Source organism: Lissotriton vulgaris, chromosome 3_1 (genome assembly GCF_964263255.1).
Source record: "Lissotriton vulgaris chromosome 3_1, aLisVul1.2, whole genome shotgun sequence".
NCBI classification, from domain to species: domain Eukaryota; kingdom Metazoa; phylum Chordata; class Amphibia; order Caudata; family Salamandridae; genus Lissotriton; species Lissotriton vulgaris.
This window is the reverse complement of record NC_141689.1, coordinates 1,104,439,691-1,104,463,786: the sequence shown is the minus strand read 5'-3', so window position 1 is coordinate 1,104,463,786 and position 24,096 is coordinate 1,104,439,691. Positions and strand designations below refer to the sequence as shown.

The 24,096-nt window shown below is 44.1% G+C and overlaps 1 protein-coding gene across 2 annotated transcripts in view; it reads left to right on the top strand.

Annotated features, from left to right (window-relative positions):
- LOC147727492 (alcohol dehydrogenase 1A-like) overlaps positions 1 to 24,096 on the top strand; it is a 382,065-nt gene that overhangs the window by 174,481 nt on the left and 183,488 nt on the right. For both annotated transcript variants that reach the window (XM_086961569.1, XM_086961570.1), the window contains one exon: positions 22,039 to 22,180. In XM_086961569.1, the coding sequence (XP_086817695.1) occupies positions 22,039 to 22,180 (142 nt within the window). The remainder of the gene's footprint in view (positions 1 to 22,038; positions 22,181 to 24,096) is intronic.

The window sequence follows — 24,096 nt, the reverse complement described above, 5'->3', positions numbered from 1 at the left end:
AAGTAGCTCCAGTCTTGTTCACACTTGATTAAGACATTCTCCAAAGTTCAGGGGCTACAGCTTGCATACTTATATCCCTCAATTGTTTTGAAGTTTTAGTCTTTCAGGGGGCACTGACCCCTGTTCAAGCCAGTTATGGGTGCCTCCCTGACAGTGATACCTTTCTTCCTTTGATAAGTGGGGGTCTGGATTCTCAATCATTCAGCAGGAGATGAGCCAATTGTTTTATGGCAGCAACTCAGGCCTCTTCACCTCCGGGGCTTATTCTGCCCCTACACTCCAGATGCAGGTCAGCCTGTTGCTGTCTCACCTCCTCCCCCTGGGTCAAGACCTTCCCAGGATCCTATCGCTTTCAAATCCAGACAGCAATCCACAGCCAGGCAGAGACACACAAAACCTCAGCCACTTCTAAAAGAGTGGCTTCTGAACACACAATGCAAAAAACATCTACATAAAAAGATGTGTTATTACATTGTGAGTTCAGGCATACTAAACTTCGGTTGTATGACTAAACAACTACCATGTAAACAACGAATGTCTAAACCACGAAAGCTAAACCACTACCAAAGCCAAACCACTACATTCTGTACAACAAATTACTAAACCACGAAAATTATTCATTTTTCATTTTATTGTAATCTATCACTCCGTTTAAAAAATGGCATTTTTGAAACACAGAAAAAAATTCATACTTTTAAATCAAATAATTTTATTTCAATAATCTTTAAATTATCACTCTAATAATCGTTTATTACAAGTGCTGTTCGAGCATGCTTGCACCCACTAAGTGATGCGAAGCATAATACAAACGTCTCCCTCAAAGAGAGCAATAATAAATATAAGCCATGTGGCCAAGAGACTCACACCCAGGTATGTTACATCATGAGCGTTTATAAACTGGTTTAAGTCTTTAAACATCAGATCCAGGGGACGCTTTTTCATCATAGTTAAGAAAGTAACAGTTCTAAACTCCTAATTTAATTGCGGTGGGTAAATGTATGGTTAGGAGCAACAGAAAACATGTATTGTTAGGAGCAACATATGAATGAAAAATATTTTAATTACTACAACGGGCATTCCACAAAAAGGTGTCACAGAATTTTTTTTTTTTAATGGATTGCAGTACATTTTTCTTTTTTGTAAAAATAATTCACTTAAATGAAACAGAAAACCGGCCATTCACCGTTTTGTAACTATTTTTACCAGAGTACAGTCACATCGAGCACTAAGCTTATTCACATAACTGTAAAACAAGCCATCACTGCCATCTACTGACCTAATACGCCAAATTAAAGCAAACTAATATTTCTACATCGTAATTAAAATTAGGAAATGTACAAATGAATTTTTAAAATAATATTACACAGTCCTTAATTATTAAATATATTCAAAAATCAACATCCTGTTCCAAATAATTTTATTATATTTGCACTTGCATTTAAGATTAACTATTCACATTTTGACACTTTCCTCTGGTTTAGTAAGTCATGTTTAATAAGTTGTGGTTCAGGTGGTCGTTGTTCGTGTACAGTAGTGGTTAATAAGGTCGTGGTTTTGGGAAAGGTCGTGGTTAAGGATTCACTGCTTAATACACTTGTTAAGGATTCGTTGTTCAGGCTGTTTCCCATTATAAAGGCAGCTGGATCATTAAGTCATCACATGACGAATGCCCTTTGAGAAGGTGTTCACTACAAAAGACCAATTCCACTGGATGAGGGCCCATCGTTGGCAAACAAAATTTGGCATCAGAATGTCTACCATAATTGGGAGAAACACTGAGCTGCCATCAGTGGGGGAACCACAAAGGCGTCCAATATTAGGGGAGGCATCTCAAGACCATATGCTACTATAGGGTAAATTGTAACTCTACTTCACCAGCAGATAATGGACTCCAAGACATGATGGGAGCCCAAAAAGAAAATCATATAGTCCTAGGGATGGAGGTTCACTTCTTTTTTGTGACTTTATGGCTAGTGGTTGATCTTGACACTGGGGAATTGGGTTCAAGTCTCAGCAGGGATGCTCAACATCCTATGATTCTGGGCAAATCACTTAATCTCCCCGTGCCTAACGAAAAATGAATGTGTAGGTCTGTAATGCAACTGGTGCTCATGTAAAGCGCTCTGATACCTTCGGTTCGAGTTCACGTTATATAAAAAAATGTTAGCCTCCTGGTAGTACTAGTGTGCTCTCAGAGGTCTATCTTCAAGGAGGATATGTTGGTATCACATCCCCTGAAGATGTGCATTCTCAGGATGGTAACGGAGTCCGAGGACCCCCCTAGATCAGATGCAGTGGTGTCTACATCAGTTTTCACAGAGGACCATCACCATTCACTCCTTTAAGTGCATGGGTATCTTATAGTTTGAAGTGTTTTTTTAGAGTAGACCAACCCCTTCTTCACTCACGCACACCAAAAGGAAAGGCAACAACGTGCTTGAACAGCAAACATGGAAACATGATTGATCTGTAATGACCTTCCCCCACTAACATTTTTTTATTTTAAAACTCTTCTCTTGCTATTGGTCCATGCGAGATCTTTACCTACTGTTTTCTTACTATTTTGTCATCAGCTATTTGGAGTCTCAGTTGCACAAACCCAAAATATATTTGGAATGATGGGAAATAAAGACTAGGGAAAATACCCAAAATCAAATAGTGTCCTGTTCTGCAGAGTGTAGATGGGTAGGTGAACAAAACTATGGAACGTATAATGGATGTTAATGGAACGTATAATGGATGTTATTTTTTAAACCGAAAATATGGAATATCATTATGGTCCTTAATGAGTTTTTCCACTCTTTCACGGGGCATTCATAGTCATGACCTTTATTTACTAAATAAACGTGCACATTTTTTCTACTTTTTCGGAATAAAAATCCTTTCTACCATTATTAGAAGACACCCTTTTCTATTGTTGGAGAACAACTTTGAGGAACAGGGAAGATGCTCATTGTACACAGGTTTCTGTGCCCAACTCGCAATTCAAGGCAAAACAATAAAAATTCAATATTGTAGTATACTGATATCTACTTTGGAAAATGCAGTCATGGGCTCTAGTTCATATTTCAGCATGCTGGGAGATAGTCAGCAAATCGCTTTGCCTCTCTGTCCCTCAAATAATGAACACATGGAATAAAAAAATATATATAACACATGAATCAATGATGCAGAACACTATCTAGTATTTCCTCATTTGAAAGTTGCTTAGCTTCAGTGCTTAATTTGAGCCGGTGGTTTCCGGTGCTCAGCACTGGCACTTAATTATCAACACAGGTGCTTTTCATGAGCACCGGTTAAGGACATATTAATTTAATGGGAAATTAAGGGGTCAATTCACAGAACTAATCTGAGACAAAATCCTAAACTTACTACTTTTGGTATTCACAGAAGGCATTAAGTAGTAGTAAAGTTAGGATTTTGTCTTAAGTTAGGATTTTGTCTTAAGACCAAAACTTAAAACAAACTTAAGTTTAACTTAAGTTTAATTTAAGATAAAATCCTAACTTAAGACAAAATCCTAACTTTACTACTAGTCAGCCGAAATGCTTTATTCGATTCACAATAAACCATTTCATACAAATGTCATAAATATACATTAAAAATAAAATTATACAGTTACAATAACAGGCTGAAATCCTTCAATGCTACAATTAATGTGTTAAAAGATTCTGTTGCTTCAGGATACTTTTTAAAAAACCAGACATAGTTGCTATACAAACTTCATTTTCTAGTTGTTGTAGGAATAAATACGCTGGCCGGCATTGCCGCCACATGCCCTGCTTCAAATATTGCTTGATCCACCTTTTACGTTCATTCTCATAGTATTTACAGAATAAAACCACATGGAGTGTGGATTGCAATGATAGGTTATCACACGGACAAAGCTCCAGATTCTTTGACCAATCATTTTTGGATGGAAATGTTACCAGGTGGTGGAATGTTTCGAATCTAAACCTGGTCAAAATAAATCTATCAAAACCCTTTGTGCAATGGCGCAAATACGGTTGAATAGTTTTACAAGCGAGGGCCATTTGGTGTTTAATCACAGACATTTTATTGATTTCTCCCTTTTTTCTAAGCAGTTCGAAATGGTTCATACATAGGATTTTCAATTCCTTTCTCGATATCATGCAGATTAGTTCAGGGTTATTATACAGTTCGGGTCTATGCAGATCCGTTAACGTTTTCCTCACATAATCTAACCATGGATTTGTCTAAAATTATCTAATGCCATTACGTCCTTTATAATTTCACGATTAAGCCCAGCGCATCTACAGACCAAACTCTCTGCCAGAGTAGAATAGGTTATCATTTTATGAGATCTGTAATACACTCCATTCCTAGTTCTGCGTGACAATTAAAAACTGAAGAGCCCTGAGGTAACGCTAAAAGATATCTTAAAAAGCAAGTTTCTGCTAATTGAATAGACACTATGTTCTGAAACCCCCAAATACCTGCCCCATAAAGTGCTATGATTCTGCATTTGGCTACGTATATTTTTAGAAGAATCTCCGGTGGCCTTGTTCACAATTTTTGGGCAAAGTTCACTAATGCTGCAATTGAGTGTTTAAATAATAAGGTACTGCTCCTGACCGCAGGACCCCAGGAGCCCGACCCATCGAGGAGCAACCCCAAGTAGGATTTTTTTTTAGTTTGCTCAATGGTGACGTCACCCACCTGGCTAGATTTACATTTGGCCCGTCCTTTCCCACACATCATCACAAATGATTTCTTGGCATTTAATCTTAAGCCCTTTTCATCCATGAATTCAATGCATTTGGAAAGTGCCTTCTGGGCACCTGTTTTTATTCCGGCCACTAGCACTGCGTCATCCGCGTATAGAAGGGTGACAGCCTGCTTGTTGCTATATCTTGGTGAGTTCACTACCCTGGCCTCCAGCTCCTCCTCCAAAGCGTTCGTATATATGGAGAAAAAGAATGGGGCCAGGACTCAGCCCTGTCTTAAACCCCTCTCTACGCGGAAAGACTTGGTGCATTCTCCCTTAAGGCTATGTCTCACCTTTGCGGTGGCTCCTGCATATAGTTGTCGAAGAAATTGCACAATCGCAGGTTCCACCCGCAAATCTTCCAGGACTCGCCAGAACTTATTATGGTCAACACAGTCGAAAGCGGCTGTGAGATCAACGTATATGGCATATAAGCACCCCCTCTTTGCCTGTGTATATTTCCCTTGAAATAACTCGAAGTTTAGGACCTGCTCCACAGTACCCATCCCCTCCCTAAATCCGTTCTGGACCCCGCTCAAGATGTTATTGTCATCAACCCAGGTTTGTAGTTTGTTTAAAACCACCCTACCTGCTATCTTCATTAGTGAGTCCAGGAGTGATATGGGCCTGTAGGTAGCAGGATTCTCTCGGTCCCCTTTTTTATAGATGGGTATTATTACCGATTCGGACCAGGTTTTTATGAATCCTTTGAAACAGCAGGCCGTTAAAACACGTGTTAAAAGTGGGACCCAAAGATCAATAGTCAATTTGAATATGTCATTTGGGATCCCATCAGGCCCCGGGGCTTTAATTCCTTTGCTAATGTTAATTGCCAATATTACTTCCTCGTACGAAAAGTCTATGGGTATCGGAAAATGATCCTGCTAATCTCCATCCAGCAAACTATTCTCTGTGTGCCTAGCAGAATTGCCGGCCTCATTGCTATATACTTTCGAGAAGAAATCAATCCAGGTGTTTTCATCTATCGCGATTTCTATTCTTGGGGTATCCTCTTTTGAAAAGAAAGGGGCATTCACTGCCTGCCAAAACAAACAGGAATCTCTAAGTTGAGTAGCCTCCTACAGGTTTTGTCATGCCTGTTCTTTTATTTCTTTTTTACAATGTTTTAGGGCTGTATTGTATGCCTTCCTGCATGCTCTAATTAGGCCATAATCCCTTATACTTTACTACTACTAAATGCCTTCTGTGAATACCAAAAGTGGCAAGTTCAGGATTTTGTCTCAGATTAGTTCTGTGAATCGGCTCCCAAGTGATTTGCCCAGAAGCACTGGATGTTGAGCTGAGACCGAGACTCGAACGGCAGCTCTGGTAATTACGCCACATCCTCTCCCAACTTTCATAGTGAATAGTTAGTTCTGTCGTAGGCGCCACTAACTGGAGAAATGGAGTGCAAGCTGCCCCCTGACAAGAGCCCCAGCACTTCTTTTGTTTACAAACTAACCCCTAGTTAGCTTGCATCTGCCCATCCCATTGTTTTTTGTAATATGGTTTTAACTAGACCCAAAGCACAGAAGTTTGAGATGCCCAGCTGTCATGTTTTCTGAGATCACCTCTCTTCTGCACTGAGGTCCTTTCCTTCCCCCTGGAGTTTGTGACCTATCGATATATTCACACTCCTGCAGCAGCCTCTTAAGCTTCTTAACTATGTCACTGGATTTAGAACTTGTAATATGCAGTGGACAGTTTATGTGGCATAATTCCTACAGGAAGAAGCACTCAACCAGTTCATTTAATAAGTGTAACTATTAGTCCATAGAACGTATTTAGGAGAGGGTCCTACTCCAATAAACACGCCATCTTCCAGGCCAAATCTTGTTTTTTCACCAACAAGATAGTTTCAGCAGACAATTCCTCCAGCATGCTTTTTAAAGTCCTATAGGAGATTGACGAGCCCCCTGGAACACAGCTGCTGAACCCTTCCCAAGATTTTTGTGACAAGATAGTACTCTATTTCAAGGTGATTATCCTTAACATCTTCCAAGAGTTCTCTCCGACCACAGAGGATGGGCCTATCACATAGTTAGTCGTAGGTGAACATGCAGACCCACTGATGGGGTAGCCCAGCCAGGTCCCCGGGAAACCTGCCCTGTCCTCTTTTCCTCTTATCACAGCTCTGCGCACCAAGGAACTTTTACCTGGCCTAAAGTCCGGTGCATCCTCTGATCCTTGCATGCTGTCTACACTCAGACTTACTCCCGACCTAATTGCTAACTTCCTGTGCAAGGTCTTTAATAACGCACTCTTGTCCGGGCACTATCCTGACATCTGGAAGCAAGCTATTGTCTCACCTCTCCTTAAAAACCCCAACGTGGATCCCTCCGAGTTGAAGAACTTTTTACCTATCTCCATTCTCCCCGCCTCTGCCAAAATCCTGGAAAACTTCATCAATGCTGAGCTGATGAAACATTTGGAATCCCATGAAATCCTGGACAGCTCTCAGAACGGATTTTGGTCAGATCACAACAATGAATCCACCTTGGTAGTGGCATCTGACTGTATCCACATGCAGGTTGACCAAGGTGGATCTGCAGTGCTGATTCTGCTAGACCTTTCGGGCAGCATTCAATACCATCTCCCCAGTACGCATGTTCCAGCGACTGCGAGAAGCAGTAGTCTCGGGGAGGGCCCTGCAGATTCTCCACTCTTTTATTACCGGTAGATCCCACACCGTCAGTTGTGGAGGCTTTAAAACTAAGGCTATTGGCCTTTCTAGTGGGGTTCTGCAGGGATCTCGTTCAGCCCCACTCTTTTCAACCTTTATGTGACCCCCTGGCTAAACTGGTGAGATCGTTCGGGTTACAGGTGCTCTCCTACGTGGACGACACACAAATCATTGCCTCCATATCTAATGACTTGCCATCGGTTGCCCAAAAGTCCAATCTCTGTATGACCAGCATTATACGCTGGATGAAGGACAATTCACTGCGGACAAAACCGAGGTGCTTGTCTTTCTACCACAGAACTCCATCTGGTCCACTGCCCGCTTGCCCGCAGACTGCGGTCCTCTTCCGGTTTCGTTCAACACCGCTAAAAACCTGAGGGTCCTGTTAAACGTGGGCCTGTCCTTCAATGCCCAGCACCTGATTCTACATCCTTAAAATCCAGAGGAGAGTACTGCCATGCATCCCTGCGGAACTTCACCAGCCCTCTATCATTGCTGTAGTCACCCCCGGCTTGACGGCTGCAACGCTCTGTACCTTAACATCAGCACAGGCTCCCTGAACAAGCTTCAGGTGGTACAGAACGCTGCGGCAAGGCTGATACTTAACATCCCAAAGTATCAGTCAGCCAGGGAAGGTATCCGAGCCCTACACTGGCTTCCCATCAGAAAGCGCATCTCCTTCAAGGTTCTGAATTTGGTGTACAAGGCAATGCATAGTAACAGCTCATCTTATTTTAAAACTTTGTTTCAGTGGTACACTCCAGGGAGGAGCGTGAGATCCTCTTCTCTTAAAAAACTGGTCACTCCCAGATTCCACATGTCCAAGTGGGGTAGCTGCTCCTTCTCTGTGGCAGCTGCAAAACTCTGGAATTCTTTTCCCCCTCTCATTTCCAAGGCAAACTTGCTTCCGGTTTTTAGGAAGCTCTTAAAGACCTAGATATTTGCCTCCTATTGGGTTGTTGGTGCTGTCACTTCTCCCTGTTTCGCTTAGCGCCTTGACACCAGCTGGTATAAATATGCTCTATAAATACTATCCTATCCTAGCCTATGTAGTGTTGTTGAGATCATGAGTAACACTGCAGCCAATCTTAACATTGAAAAATACTTTATTGAGATGACATATCAAGCATCAAAGTGATATCAGTGCAGCCAATGCGTTTCGTTCCCTTCTGGAACATACATTTTTAAATCCCTGCATATCAGTGTTTATTCAGCTGGATAACCCCCAAAATAGATAAAAAATGCGTATTTCCATTGTTTACAAAACATGCTTTTTTGCAGAGATTGTTTTAAAGTACATATTTAATTTAAAGGATGAGTAATGCAGGGTATGTAATGTCTTCCCCATTGGCAGTGTGTCCAATGGACTTATGCTAGTCTTATTAGTATAGAACGTCCTGTGTTGCCCTATCACTCACACTGCTTTTGTACTTCTCCTAAGGTGAGAAATCTGGAGTTAGATGTAGCCATAAGAACAAGCTACCTTTGGTAAGGCTCTTTCTGGTGGATACTCTATTTAACCACAGAATACTCACTGTCCTCCCCTCCCCATTCAGTTGTGTGGCCTCTTTTTAACATCTAAAATGATCCCCAGTTGGTATTTAACACACTGTAACCAACAATTTTTCACACACTGCATCTGAGGTTGTGGAAAATGAAGAGATAAGAAACTGATTTCAGCATTCAAGGTTGGCACCTGTATGTGGATCTACCTAGAGGAGCATTACTATGAAAAATCTATGAATCAAGTCAGACACCTGGAGGAACATTCTAAGATAAGAATGATGCTGGAAGTTAGAGTATGCTCTCACCCAGGGGTGGCTGGTGATCTTTGAAAGTGGTGGGGAGCAATGCCGGCCAGGAGATCATCCCATTTCAAAAACAATTTGCCTCATTCATACTCACTCCCTCTCACTTTTAGGACCAGATTAACAAACGTTTTGTGTTGGGTTTGCTTCACAAAAGTAATATGAACCTGCACAAATCTTTTTTATTTACTTTCCTTCGCAAAACTTTTTTTTGCACTGGAAAGTTGCCTCAGACTAAAGTAAACCAGCACAAAGTGCTGCTTTTCATTAGTCTACGTCAAGGGGGCGTTTCATGTGTGGTACATGGGCTTTACCATGCAACCACTCATTGTTTTTGTTGCAAAACCCTGCCTACTATCAATAGTAGATTGGTTTTTGTGCAAAAAGTAATGCCAATTAAAAGTTGGCATTAAAAAGGGTAAATGCTTTTATTTCTCCTAACTTTTCCCACTTTCCATGTGTGCTGCACTGTACAGCACACATTTAAAGCAGGAAACATTTTAAAGTTAGTCAAAGCGTAGTATTTTTTACAGGAAGAGTACACTTCCAGTATAAAACCTATGCTAGACTCAGGCAGACCCAACTGCACCATGGCACAAAGGTATACAGCCTAATTGTGTGTCAGTACTAGGGAGAGAGCAGGGTAGTGTCATATATGGCACTTTCCTGCTCTCTCCGTCTCACACAATGCATCCACTTTGGGTGCTGCACTGCGTTGTGTGAAAGTCCTGATGATCTGGGGCCCTCAGTAACTCTAACTCTGATTCTCTCACTTGCTCATTCCCCCTCATACTCGCTCCCACCCACTGTTACTCACACACAAACCTACTCATTCTCACTGGTTTCATTCTCACTTTCTAACACACTTACACAAATTACTGGCTCTGTGTACCGGTGCTACTGCATCTGCTGCACATTTGATAGCTATGTCCCTACTCACTTCCACCCCCTCACACAACCTCCACTGAATCACTCATCCTAATACACGCCTACTCCTTCACTCACTTTCAGGTATTCATACACACTCAAACTCAGATTCTCACTTTCACTCTCATTGACACTCTCAAACACACACTACCACTCAATCACATTCACTCATAATCCCTCACACACTCACACACTCACAAATACATACACACATGCACAGAGAAATACATTTTTTTACTTACCTTGCTTGCTTACTTTGTTGACAACTCGGAGGCTTCATGACAGCAGAGCAGGAATATGGTGAAGGGAATTGGAGCCAACAAGCCATGCTTCCCAACGAGGAGCCAGACAGAGCAGCCAGGGCAGGTTTCAAAAGGGGAAGGCGCTCCTCAATCCCTCTCCCATGTCCTTAATAAAACTGGAAGCACAGCCCTGTTAGAAGCTGGGATAGTGCTGGGGACCTTGTCCCTGCTGCACTGTGGCTTTTGATTGGCTTCAGGAATGCCTTGATGTGAGCCCCGACAGACAGATATAGTGTAATGCCTGAGGCATGCGCAGTATATGTGCTAAATAAAATGGTTTGTGCCTGAGGGAGGGGTTCATAGTAGAACTACGCCTCCCAAATAATGGTCATCCAGCTACAGTGTGTTTTGTTTTCGAAACAACACTCTGTAACTGGATGATGCCTCAGATCCCTCCTCCTGTCATAGGAGACGAGGCAGAGGGTGCTCTGTTCATGAAAACACAACTCTTATGTTTTCAAGAACACTGCTAAACTGAAAAATACACAGGGGCCTCACAGGAGGCAGGGGGCCTGTGCTCAGAATTCCCTGCTCAGAAGCTGTTCCTGCCCTTACCCACCCAGAGGGGGCTTACTTCGTCATAGTTCTCCACTTTACATTGATAAAAAAGTATCAATGTGAGCTACAGCCTTTAAAGGACAGGGATGCCCTTGAGGTATAAATGACACCAACTCAGGGTTGGACTGGCCTTACTGGGCATCGGGCGTTTCCCTGACAGGCTAAACATCTGGGGCCAATTTTCACTTCGGCGGATATATTCACCTTTCTGGGCCGCTCATTGTAAGCTTGGACGGCAGACAGCATTTCCAGCAATGCAGTGCAATGAAAATACAAGCCTCAGCGCAGCCGAACAGAGCTGCCTGGGACTTACTATGCAGTGAGGGGCTGGTCCGACAAAATGTGCCAGCTCTGCTTTTGGCTCTTAGTCCAGCCTGTAACCACTGTGTGGTTAAGGGGGCCTAGATCCACTGGTGTAGTGATCAGTCTATGGATAATATGCAGAGGGAAACTGTTAAACCTACCCCGCTAGACAAAACCATTTTATTAGTTTTCCCATTAAGTACAATTAAAAATGAAGGGGGAATAATTCTACCCGTATCTTGTGGTCTACATTGTTCAGCCCTTGTAGGGCTCTAAATAGGTGCAAGGGGCTTTTCTCAGCACCGACCCCCCCCCTATAGATTTTGTAATTAATTGAGTCAAAGTTGAAGGAATTGCATACCGCTTAAATACAAAGAATAAGGCCCTGATTACAAGTGGGTCGTTTCCCAATCCCTGCATAAACCCTGGTTTGCACAGGGGTCGAAATTACAAATTTGGTGCTATTGGTGAATATTGAGTGCGTTGAATACCTCAACCTTTGTTACATTTTGGCAGGCCCAACCTGCCACAATTTAACAGGGGAAAAGTGTACAGTATTTTCTGTAGCATGCTGATTTTGGTGCGTTAAACACCACAATCTGAATGTTATTCCCCAATAACGTGTAATAGCTGCAATTTATCACACCTGAGCGTATAGTTGTTTATGAGGTACAATAAATAGCACCTTGTTCACAATCAACTCATAATCAAGTGTCCATTGCTAGGGTTTTTTCTGGTCTCGGATGGACTTTGACAAAGGTGTCTGGTGCTGCTGTCTCCACTCTTACAGAATGGAGGAAAGCGAGTTTGTTTCTCCCTTGTCCTACTGCTTGTCTGTTTGAAGAGGCAGATGTACATGGGGTAGTTGTACGTTACATGAACTCCATAAGCACACTGGTTTGTGGGACACAACTGAGGTCTTGAGCATGCTGGTTGGCAAGGCCGGCTTTTGCACTGGTGGCGCCCGGTGCGACAATCATTTTTGGCGCTCCCACACCCAATCACTGCCCCCTCAGATTCTCTCACTACCACCAGGCAAAATTGCCCCTCATCTCTCCAATCATGAGTTATTGCTAAAAACAGCACCCCCTCATACCCCCCCCCCGCGAGGTCAGCGCCCAGTGCAATCACACCGGTCGCACTGCCCTAAAGCCGGCACTGCTGGGTGGCCTCCTTATGTCTGTTCTGGTGGCAGGAATGCTGAGCTGCCTTCAACTTGCTGGGCCTGGAGAGAAGCAGTATGTAATGTAACCTCCAAAAATGTTGGTGGTCTGTGGGATGAGACTGCGGCCTTGTGCATGCTGGTTGTCCTTCTTGTACCTGATCCCGTTGGGGAAAACCTGTGATGGCTGTGATTGGCATGTGCCTCCGAGCAGCAGTAAATTATGTGTCCTCTGTGAATGAGCTGACTTGTGTGGAAAAATTGGAGCCTGGGCCTTATTGTTTTACCTGCTTGGCTGGGGCTGTGGAGTCTGGAGTAGTGGCGGGTCTCTTCATTTCAGTGAGTGCACTTGCTTGTGGGTTGAGGTTTGTATTTGGACTATCAGAACTGCTTTCCAATCAGCTGCCATAAAGAGGCTCATCAGTAAAGAGACGTAACCAAAGCACTCGGTTCACTCGTGTTTTTATTTGAGCAGATAAAATGTTGAGTTGCTGTAAGGCGGTTTGTGATGCACAGGGCTGACCCAAAGCAGCTCAGTGTACACTTTTTTTTGCATAACATGAGCCCTGGCAGACAGCAAATGCTGTATGCATATGTAACAAGCATTTACAATGCAATGGTTTTGCCTTTGTTAAAGTTAGAGCTATTGGCATTGCTCTTGACATTATTTTTATTCATGTGTTTTTTTAAAACATAAATAAATGGCATTGTCATTTACAATGCAACTAGCTTTATCTCTCGCAAGTGACAAACACCCACAGAGAGCCCCCCCCACACACAGAGCCCCCCCACACACCCACACACAGAGCCCCCCACACACACACCCACACAGAGCCCCCCACACACACAGCCACACAAAGCCCCCCCACACACACACCCACACGGAGCCCTCCACACACACCCACACAGAGCCCCCCCCACACACTGCAAGCCCTACACACTGCGACCCCCATTTCAATAGATGTGTGATGCTTACCTGGTACTAAATTAGTCCCTGCATGGCTGAAAGGTTGAAATGGTGTAGGAGGCAAGGGGACAAATGTGAGCATGGAGAGAAAGGAGTATAAGTTTGAGATTAGTGACTGGGTGAAAATAAAATCAGGAAGGACACAGGGTGGTCTTTCCAAATTAGATGGTCTATTTCAGGTAGAAAATGTCAGTAGGTTCTTTGTGTTCTTGAGGGGGGATAGGTCCAACCTGCACCATAATCGGACGTTTATTGTTTATACCCATTCACAACAGGCAACTAGGCAGGATGGTCGTCTCAGAGCCCAATCAGCAGTGAAGCAACAAGGTCCCTAAACCTCCGTAAAAGCATGTGAAACACTGAGGGGCCCTCCTCACCACACACAGGGCTGAATCTGCACTCTGAATCTGCACTCTGAATCTGCACTCTGAATCTGCACTCTGAATCTGCACTCTGAATCTGCACTCTGCACCCTGAATCTGCACTCTGCACTCTGCACTCTGAATCTGCAATCTGAATCTGCACTCTGAATCTGCACTCTGCACCCTGAATCTGCACTCTGCACTCTGAATCTGCACTCTGAATCTGCACTCTGAATCTGCACTCTGAATCTGCACTCTGCACTCTGAATCTGCACTCTGCACCCTGAATCTGCACTCTGCACTCTGAATCTGTACTCTGAATCTGCACTCTGAATCTGCACTCTGAATCTGCACTCTGCACTCTGAATCTGCACTCTGCACTCTGAATCTGCACTCTGCACTCTGAATCTGCACTCTGCACTCTGAATCTGCACTCTGAATCTGCACTCTGAATCTGCACTCTGAATCTGCACTCTGAATCTGCACTCTGAATCACTCTGCACTCTGAATCTGCACTCTGCACTCTGAATCTGCACTCTGCACTCTGAATCTGCACTCTGCACTCTGAATCTGCACTCTGCACTCTGAATCTGCACTCTGAATCTTGAATCTGCACTCTGAATCTTGAATCTGCACTCTGAATCTGCACTCTGAATCTTGAATCTGCACTCTGAATCTGCACTCTGAATCTTGAATCTGCACTCTGAATCTGCTCTCTGAATCTTGAATCTGCACTCTGAATCTGCACTCTGCACTCTGAATCTGCACTCTGAATCTGCACTCTGAATCTGCACTCTGAATCTGCACTCTGCACTCTGAATCTGCACTCTGAATCTGCACTCTGAATCTGCACTCTGCACTCTGAATCTGCACTCTGAATCTGCACTCTGAATCTGCACTCTGAATCTGCACTCTGCACTCTGCACTCTGAATCTGCACTCTGCACTCTGAATCTGCACTCTGCACTCTGAATCTGCACTCTGAATCTGCACTCTGAATCTGCACTCTGAATCACTCTGCACTCTGAATCTGCACTCTGCACTCTGAATCTGCACTCTGCACTCTGAATCTGCACTCTGCACTCTGAATCTGCACTCTGCACTCTGAATCTGCACTCTGCACTCTGAATCTGCACTCTGCACTCTGAATCTTGAATCTGCACTCTGAATCTGCACTCTGAATCTGCACTCTGAATCTGCACTCTGAATCTTGAATCTGCACTCTGCACTCTGAATCTGCACTCTGAATCTGCACTCTGAATCTGCACTCTGAATCTGCACTCTGCACTCTGAATCTGCACTCTCAATCTGCACTCTCAATCTGCACTCTCAATCTGCACTCTCAATCTGCACTCTGCACTCTCAATCTGCACTCTCAATCTGCACTCTGCACTCTCAATCTGCACTCTCAATCTGCACTCTCAATCTGCACTCTGCACTCTCAATCTGCACTCTCAATCTGCACTCTCAATCTGCACTCTGCACTCTCAATCTGCACTCTCAATCTGCACTCTCAATCTGCACTCTGCACTCTCAATCTGCACTCTCAATCTGCACTCTCAATCTGCACTCTGCCATCGCACTCTGCACTCTGAATCTGCACTCTGAATCTGCACTCTGAATCTGCACTCTGAATCTGCACTCTGAATCTGCACTCTGAATCTGCACTCTGCACTCTGAATCTGCACTCTGCACTCTGAATCTGCACTCTGAATCTTGAATCTGCACTCTGAATCTTGAATCTGCACTCTGAATCTGCACTCTGAATCTTGAATCTGCACTCTGAATCTGCACTCTGAATCTTGAATCTGCACTCTGAATCTGCTCTCTGAATCTTGAATCTGCACTCTGAATCTGCACTCTGCACTCTGAATCTGCACTCTGAATCTGCACTCTGAATCTGCACTCTGCACTCTGAATCTGCACTCTGAATCTGCACTCTGAATCTGCACTCTGCACTCTGAATCTGCACTCTGAATCTGCACTCTGAATCTGCACTCTGAATCTGCACTCTGCACTCTGAATCTGCACTCTGAATCTGCACTCTGAATCTGCACTCTGCACTCTGCACTCTGCACTCTGAATCTGCACTCTGCACTCTGAATCTGCACTCTGCACTCTGAATCTGCACTCTGAATCTGCACTCTGAATCTGCACTCTGAATCTGCACTCTGAATCACTCTGCACTCTGAATCTGCACTCTGCACTCTGAATCTGCACTCTGCACTCTGAATCTGCACTCTGCACTCTGAATCTGCACTCTGCACTCTGAATCTGCACTCTGCACTCTGAATCTGCACTCTGCACTCTGAATCTTGAATCTGCACTCTGAATCTGCACTCTGAATCTGCACTCTGAATCTGCACTCTGAATCTGCACTCTGAATCTTGAATCTGCACTCTGCACTCTGAATCTGCACTCTGAATCTGCACTCTGAATCTGCACTCTGAATCTGCACTCTGAATCTGCACTCTGCACTCTGAATCTGCACTCTCAATCTGCACTCTCAATCTGCACTCTCAATCTGCACTCTGCACTCTCAATCTGCACTCTCAATCTGCACTCTCAATCTGCACTCTGCACTCTCAATCTGCACTCTCAATCTGCACTCTGCACTCTCAATCTGCACTCTCAATCTGCACTCTCAATCTGCACTCTGCACTCTCAATCTGCACTCTCAATCTGCACTCTCAATCTGCACTCTGCACTCTCAATCTGCACTCTCAATCTGCACTCTCAATCTGCACTCTGCACTCTCAATCTGCACTCTCAATCTGCACTCTCAATCTGCACTCTGCCATCGCACTCTGCACTCTGAATCTGCACTCTGAATCTGCACTCTGAATCTGCACTCTGAATCTGCACTCTGAATCTGCACTCTGAATCTGCACTCTGAATCTGCACTCTGCACTCTGAATCTGCACTCTGAATCTGCACTCTCAATCTGCACTCTGCACTCTCAATCTGCACTCTCAATCTGCACTCTCAATCTGCACTCTGCACTCTCAATCTGCACTCTCAATCTGCACTCTCAATCTGCACTCTGCACTCTCAATCTGCACTCTCAATCTGCACTCTCAATCTGCACTCTGCACTCTCAATCTGCACTCTCAATCTGCACTCTCAATCTGCACTCTGCACTCTCAATCTGCACTCTCAATCTGCACTCTGAATCTGCACTCTGCCATCGCACTCTGCACTCTGAATCTGCACTCTGAATCTGCACTCTGAATCTGCACTCTGAATCTGCACTCTGAATCTGCACTCTGAATCTGCACTCTGCACTCTGAATCTGCACTCTGCACTCTGAATCTGCACTCTGAATCTGCACTCTGAATCTCCACTCTGAATCTGCACTCTGAATCTGCACTCTGAATCTGCACTCTGAATCTGCACTCTGAATCTGCACTCTGAATCTGCACTCTGAATTTGCACTCTGAACTCTGAATCTGCACTCTGCACTCTGAACTCTGCACTCTGCACTCTGCACTCTGCACTCTGCACTCTGAACTCTGCACTCTGAACTCTGCACTCTGAATCTGCACTCTGAATCTGCACTCTGAATCTGCACTCTGAATCTGCACTCTGCACTCTGAATCTGCACTCTGAATCTGCACTCTGAATCTGCACTCTGCACTCTGAATCTGCACTCTGCACTCTGAATCTGCACTCTGCACTCTCAATCTGCACTCTGCACTCTCAATCTGCACTCTCAATCTGCACTCTCAATCTGCACTCTCAGTCTGCACTCTCAATCTGCACTCTCAGTCTGCACTCTCAATCTGCACTCTCAATCTGCACTCTCAATCTGCACTCTCAATCTGCACTCTCAATCTGCACTCTGCCATCGCACTCTGCACTCTGAATCTGCACTCTGAATCTCCACTCTTTATCTGCACTCTTTATCTGCACTCTGTATCTGCACTCTGTATCTGCACTCTGTATCTGCACTCTCAATCTGCACTCTCAATCTGCACTCTCAATCTGCACTCTCAATCTGCACTCTCAATCTGCACTCTGCACCCTGAATCTGCACTCTGCACTCTGAATCTGCACTCTGAATCTGCACTCTGCACCCTGAATCTGCACTCTGCACTCTGAATCTGCACTCTGCACTTTGAATCTGCACTCTGAATCTGCACTCTGCACCCTGAATCTGCACTCTGCACTCTGAATCTGCACTCTGAATCTGCACTCTGAATCTGCACTCTGCACTCTGAATCTGCACTCTGCACTCTGAATCTCCACTCTGCACTCTGAATCTGCACTCTGCACTCTGAATCTGCACTCTGAATCTGCACTCTGAATCTGCACTCTGAATCTGCACTCTGCACTCTGAATCTGCACTCTGCACTCTGAATCTGCACTCTGCACTCTGAATCTGCACTCTGAATCTTGAATCTGCACTCTGAATCTGCACTCTGAATCTTGAATCTGCACTCTGAATCTGCACTCCGAATCTTGAATCTGCACTCTGAATCTGCACTCTGAATCTTGAATCTGCACTCTGAATCTGCACTCTGAATCTTGAATCTGCACTCTGAATCTGCACTCTGAATCTGCACTCTGCACTCTGAATCTGCACTCTGAATCTGCACTCTGAATCTGCACTCTGCACTCTGAATCTGCACTCTGAATCTGCACTCTGAATCTGCACTCTGAATCTGCACTCTGAATCTGCACTCTGAATCTGCACTCTGAATCTGCACTCTGAATCTGCACTCTGCACTCTGCACTCTGAATCTGCACTCTGCACTCTGAATCTGCACTCTGCACTCTGAATCTGCACTCTGAATCTGCACTCTGAATCTGCACTCTGAATCTGCACTCTGCACTCTGAATCTGCACTCTGAATCTGCACTCTGCACTCTGAATCTGCACTCTGCACTCTGAATCTGCACTCTGCACTCTGAATCTTGAATCTGCACTCTGAATCTGCACTCTGAATCTGCACTCTGAATCTGCACTCTGAATCTTGAATCTGCACTCTGCACTCTGAATCTGCACTCTGAATCTGCACTCTGAATCTGCACTCTGAATCTGCACTCTGAATCTGCACTCTGAATCTGCACTCTCAATCTGCACTCTCAATCTGCACTCTGCACTCTCAATCTGCACTCTCAATCTGCACTCTCAATCTGCACTCTGCACTCTCAATCTGCACTCTCAATCTGCACTCTCAATCTGCACTCTCAATCTGCACTCTGCATTCTCAATCTGCACTCTCAATCTGCACTCTGCACTCTCAATCTGCACTCTCAATCTGCACTCTCAATCTGCACTCTCAATCTGCACTCTGCACTCTCAATCTGCACTCTCAATCTGCACTCTCAATCTGCACTCTGCACTCTCAATCTGCACTCTCAATCTGCACTCTGAATCTGCACTCTGCCATCGCACTCTGCACTCTGAATCTGCACTCTGAATCTGCACTCTGAATCTGCACTCTGAATCTGCACTCTGAATCTGCACTCTGCACTCTGAATCTGCACTCTGCACTCTGAATCTGCACTCTGAATCTCCACTCTGAATCTCCACTCTGAATCTGCACTCTGAATCTGCACTCTGAATCTGCACTCTGAATCTGCACTCTGAATCTGCACTCTGAATCTGCACTCTGAACTCTGAATCTGCACTCTGCACTCTGAACTCTGCACTCTGCACTCTGCACTCTGAACTCTGCACTCTGAACTCTGCACTCTGAACTCTGAATCTGCACTCTGCACTCTGCACTCTGAATCTGCACTCTGAATCTGCACTCTGAATCTGCACTCTGAATCTGCACTTTGAATCTGCACTCTGAATCTGCACTCTGAATCTGCACTCTGAATCTGCACTCTGAATCTGCACTCTGCACTCTGAATCTGCACTCTGCACTCTGAATCTGCACTCTGCACTCTGCACTCTGAACTCTGCACTCTGAACTCTGCACTCTGAACTCTGAATCTGCACTCTGCACTCTGCACTCTGAATCTGCACTCTGAATCTGCACTCTGAATCTGCACTTTGAATCTGCACTCTGAATCTGCACTCTGAATCTGCACTCTGAATCTGCACTCTGAATCTGCACTCTGAATCTGCACTCTGAATCTGCACTCTGAATCTGCACTCTGCACTCTGAATCTGCACTCTGCACTCTGAATCTGCACTCTGCACTCTGAGTCTGCACTCTCAATCTGCACTCTCAATCTGCACTCTCAGTCTGCACTCTCAATCTGCACTCTCAATCTGCACTCTCAATCTGCACTCTCAATCTGCACTCTCAATCTGCACTCTGCCATCGCACTCTGCACTCTGAATCTGCACTCTGAATCTCCACTCTTTATCTGCACTCTTTATCTGCACTCTGTATCTGCACTCTGTATCTGCACTCTGTATCTGCACTCTCAATCTGCACTCTCAATCTACACTCTCAATCTGCACTCTGCCATCGCACTCTGCACTCTGAATCTGCACTCTGACTCTGAATGTGCACTCTGACTCTAAATCTGCACTCTGACTCTAAATCTGCACTCTGACTCTGAATCTGCACTCTGACTCTGAATCTGCACGCCTTAAAATCCACTCTCGGTTCCTTTGTTTGCCTGATGTTCGTTAAGAAATTTTATTAAAAGGTGAGCAGGAAGTTTCAGAGTGCGGCAGCATAAACATTTTTTTTAACTATCAGCTTACGATTCCTACCTTATTTGGAAGTTTATCTACTTGAAATATTCCCTTTGTTCGAGTAGTAAGCAGACCTTTTTATTCCTCGTGTTAATACGCATGCAATGTTTGTCAATGCCCAGCGGGTCAGGCAGTGTTCAGTAGCACAATATTGCTGCCTCGTGGCCTTTCTGCGCTGGAAGTGCACAATTAGGCGATGCTGGGATCCCGGGTGCACCTTTCTGGTCGGAAAGTGGAAAGTTAGTGGTTTCACAGTGGGGGTCGGTGCCCTATAATAGGTAACACATGGGAAGCTCTAAATAAATAACTTCATCTAATGAGGCTGTCATTAAATAAAAAAAAGAAGCATGCTCGCCGCTGGGACATTTATCACCGCACAAATTAGTCTGTTTTCCCCTCATAAAAATAAAGAGAAACCAGCGTGAATTCGGTATACTTTACTCCCATGAAATAAAACACATTTTTTCCATGTTGCTGAAAAGGTAAACGATAGAATGCATACGGAAATGTTATACACAGGGCATCTTTAACATGGGATTTTTTTTTCCAGAAACGTTGCACCCAGCAAAGGACCTAACTCTAAAACGGATATTCACACGGTTTTGGTTTTTAGAGTAAGATTAATATTATGTTAGAAACGTAAAGTGTTGCATTTTAGTTTATATACCCGCCTGCTTCTGTCCGAGTGTGGCATGCCTCCCAACAATGAAAATGCTGCATCGGAAGGCGGGTGCCGGCAGATTCGGGGGCGTTCCCGGCTTTTGGCTGACGTCGCGTGACGTCGGCAAAAGCCAAAGAATCTCGGGAACGCCCCCGTGTCTGGTCCGGCATTGACGGACAGGCCCCTCATCCAATGGCTAGGCTCCATTTATGGAGCCAGCCAATGAATGACGAGGGCCGACCCAAAGCCACACTACAGTTCTCATTAGGTTTTTGCTGCGCAAAAAAGATGCGCAGAGCGCATCTTTTTGGCGAGGCAAAACCTAAAAAGGATGATATTCAAATTACATTGTCATACGTTTTTTATGGCTGCAAGGCAGATACAAACAATATGGCTAGTGTGAACAATCATGTAATAGCTGCTGTAGAACTGTGGTTTATTCTTTAAACATAAAAGCTAAAATGGAGAGCACATTTGGTCACACTTGGTCAGAAAGAGGAGCAATGAAATGCGGTGAGCACATCAAAGGGCATTAGTGTGTAAAGTATTCTTAAAGTAGTGCATTAGCACTGATGCAGCAGATTTTCTCGTACGAAAATATACATATCTAGATTTTCATGTGAAAAAATGTAGTGCTTTTGGAAACCTGCGATTATGGCAAGTTTCCCGGTTTAATCTGGAAAATAGTAATAATTTCCCAAAAGGTTGAAATAGTAATGATTTCCCAAAAGGTTGAAATCTGCACCCATGCAGCTTTGGAATCCTGTCTTTTTTGTGAATGGTGCCAAAAGGGTTTTTTCTTTATTCAGTAAGAGATGATGTCTTGTTCAATTGATTGGCAAAGTTAATTATTTATATGCATTTTAATTCAACTGGATTCTATTCTATAAATATGTAATTTTCTTTGTTTACAGCTTGTGGCCACTGGAATTTGTCGGACGGATGACCATGTTTTGAGGGGTGCTCTGGAAGGGATTGACTTTCCAGTAATCTTGGGTCATGAAGGAGCTGGAATTGTTGAAAGTGTTGGAGAAGGAGTGACTGACTTAAAACCAGGTTTGCTGTTAAATTCTCATTATTATTGCCTTGTAACATACTGGAGGTTAATCAACATTGCCAGGGTTCAGAGTGAGATGGTGGTCGAATGCTCATATTGGCAGTATAATGGAGAGAGGGAAGCAAGAGCTAAATTGGGGTTGGTGCAATTTTTTTAACAGAATGCTCAAAGTTAAACAGCCGGAAAATATTCAGAATTGTAATCATAAAACCTGGGGTTTTTATAGCCGACATGGAAAGCCTGTCAGAAACCGACATTATAATCCTGAAGGCGGAAACGCAGTCCATAAGGGATGATGTGGCAGTTCCTACTGGCTGATGGGCTCCATGAGCCTGTCGGAAGCCAGACGAATTACCTGTCCGTTTTCAAATCCCATTGCTGTCATTGAAACCTCAGATGTTGGTCGAAAAGCCTCCGATAACATCCAAATGAGGCCCTAGGTCTCATCACTGCTGTTCAGCAACCAGCTGAAATATCTCATTCGCACTCCTAGAGAATGAAGCTTTGCCCCGTTTGTCTCAAATAAATCTTTGCTATAGCCTTTTCTTTTAAAGAAGGAATCTGCTGAAAAGAAAGTGTTGATCTGAGAAATAGAGAGAAAAAAATCCTTGCAGTTGTAAAATGGCAATAGCACACAAAAATAGTGAAACCAATAACATACAGGTCTCTTTGTTACTGTTCATTTAGAGCAAATGTTCTTATAAATTCAAAGAACATTTCTAATAACAAAAGTGGACCACAATTTACCAACATACCTGAACCACAGGTCCCCAGTGTCCCATCCTGGAAACCATTCATTTAGATTTTACCTTTTTCCTCTTTAATAGATCTCATTTGAACTAGCCAGACACGTATTTGAGAGTCCACTTGAACACACAGAACCTGAAATGCTGCATGGTTTTGCAAAAAGGATCTAGATAAAAAGAATAAACAGAATGACACATTTAATTAAATTACTACTTCTGAAATGAATAATATTTTAGAACACATACCCAAGGCACATTAGAGGATATCAGATAAAGCATTATTGGGTGGCTAAACACAATTGATAAGTATAGTATTTGTTAGATTTGGGGTCTCTAGTTGGCACAGGTAGGTACTTGTGACAAATAGGGACCCTGGCCTCTTGTCAGGATAAGGGGATTACACCCCTTAAATAACCCCTGCTCACCCCCTTGGTTTCTTGGCACGAGCAGACAGGCTTATCTCAGAGGCAGTGTGTAAAGCATTTGTGACCACATACAGTAACCCAGTGACAACACTACAGATGAACACTACACAAGGTTTTATATAAAAAAAAGTATACTTTATAAAGAGTTACTTCAAGACCATAAACAACAAAAATACACAATACTGGTACTTTAAGAGGGTAGATTTAGCTTAGTTTAGTTCAGTTCTTAAGATGTGACACTTTGCGTCAATGTACCTTAGGTTGCGTTGCGCTTCCACGACAAGCAATGTCGCAGTGAGGGAAATGCGGCAAAGTTCAAGTACAAAGAAATAAAGACTTTAAGATCTTCCAGATGAGGCACGCTTCTCCGGGGATGCGAGAAGTTTTCAGTTCGATGCGTGGACTGCAGCGGCGACACCCTGATTCCGCGATGCGACGGCAATAGCTCCTATTGCGACACTCTTCTCCCACGATGCGTGAAGCTTCCGCGCAATGCGACAACTACAGCGGCGACATCCACGATGCGACGGCAGCAGCTCCGACGACGGCGCGCTTCTAGGGGATGCAAAGCGCTTTTCTTCAATGCGGTGCAGTGCAACAGTTCCAGCAGTGACACCCTCCCTTGGAGTTGCGAAGGCAGCACAGCGACGGCGACACGCTCCAACCTCGTTGTGAGACCCTTCTCTCGATGCAGTGCAATGCAACAGCTACAGCGGGGACAACCTCCTTCAGAGTTGCGACGGC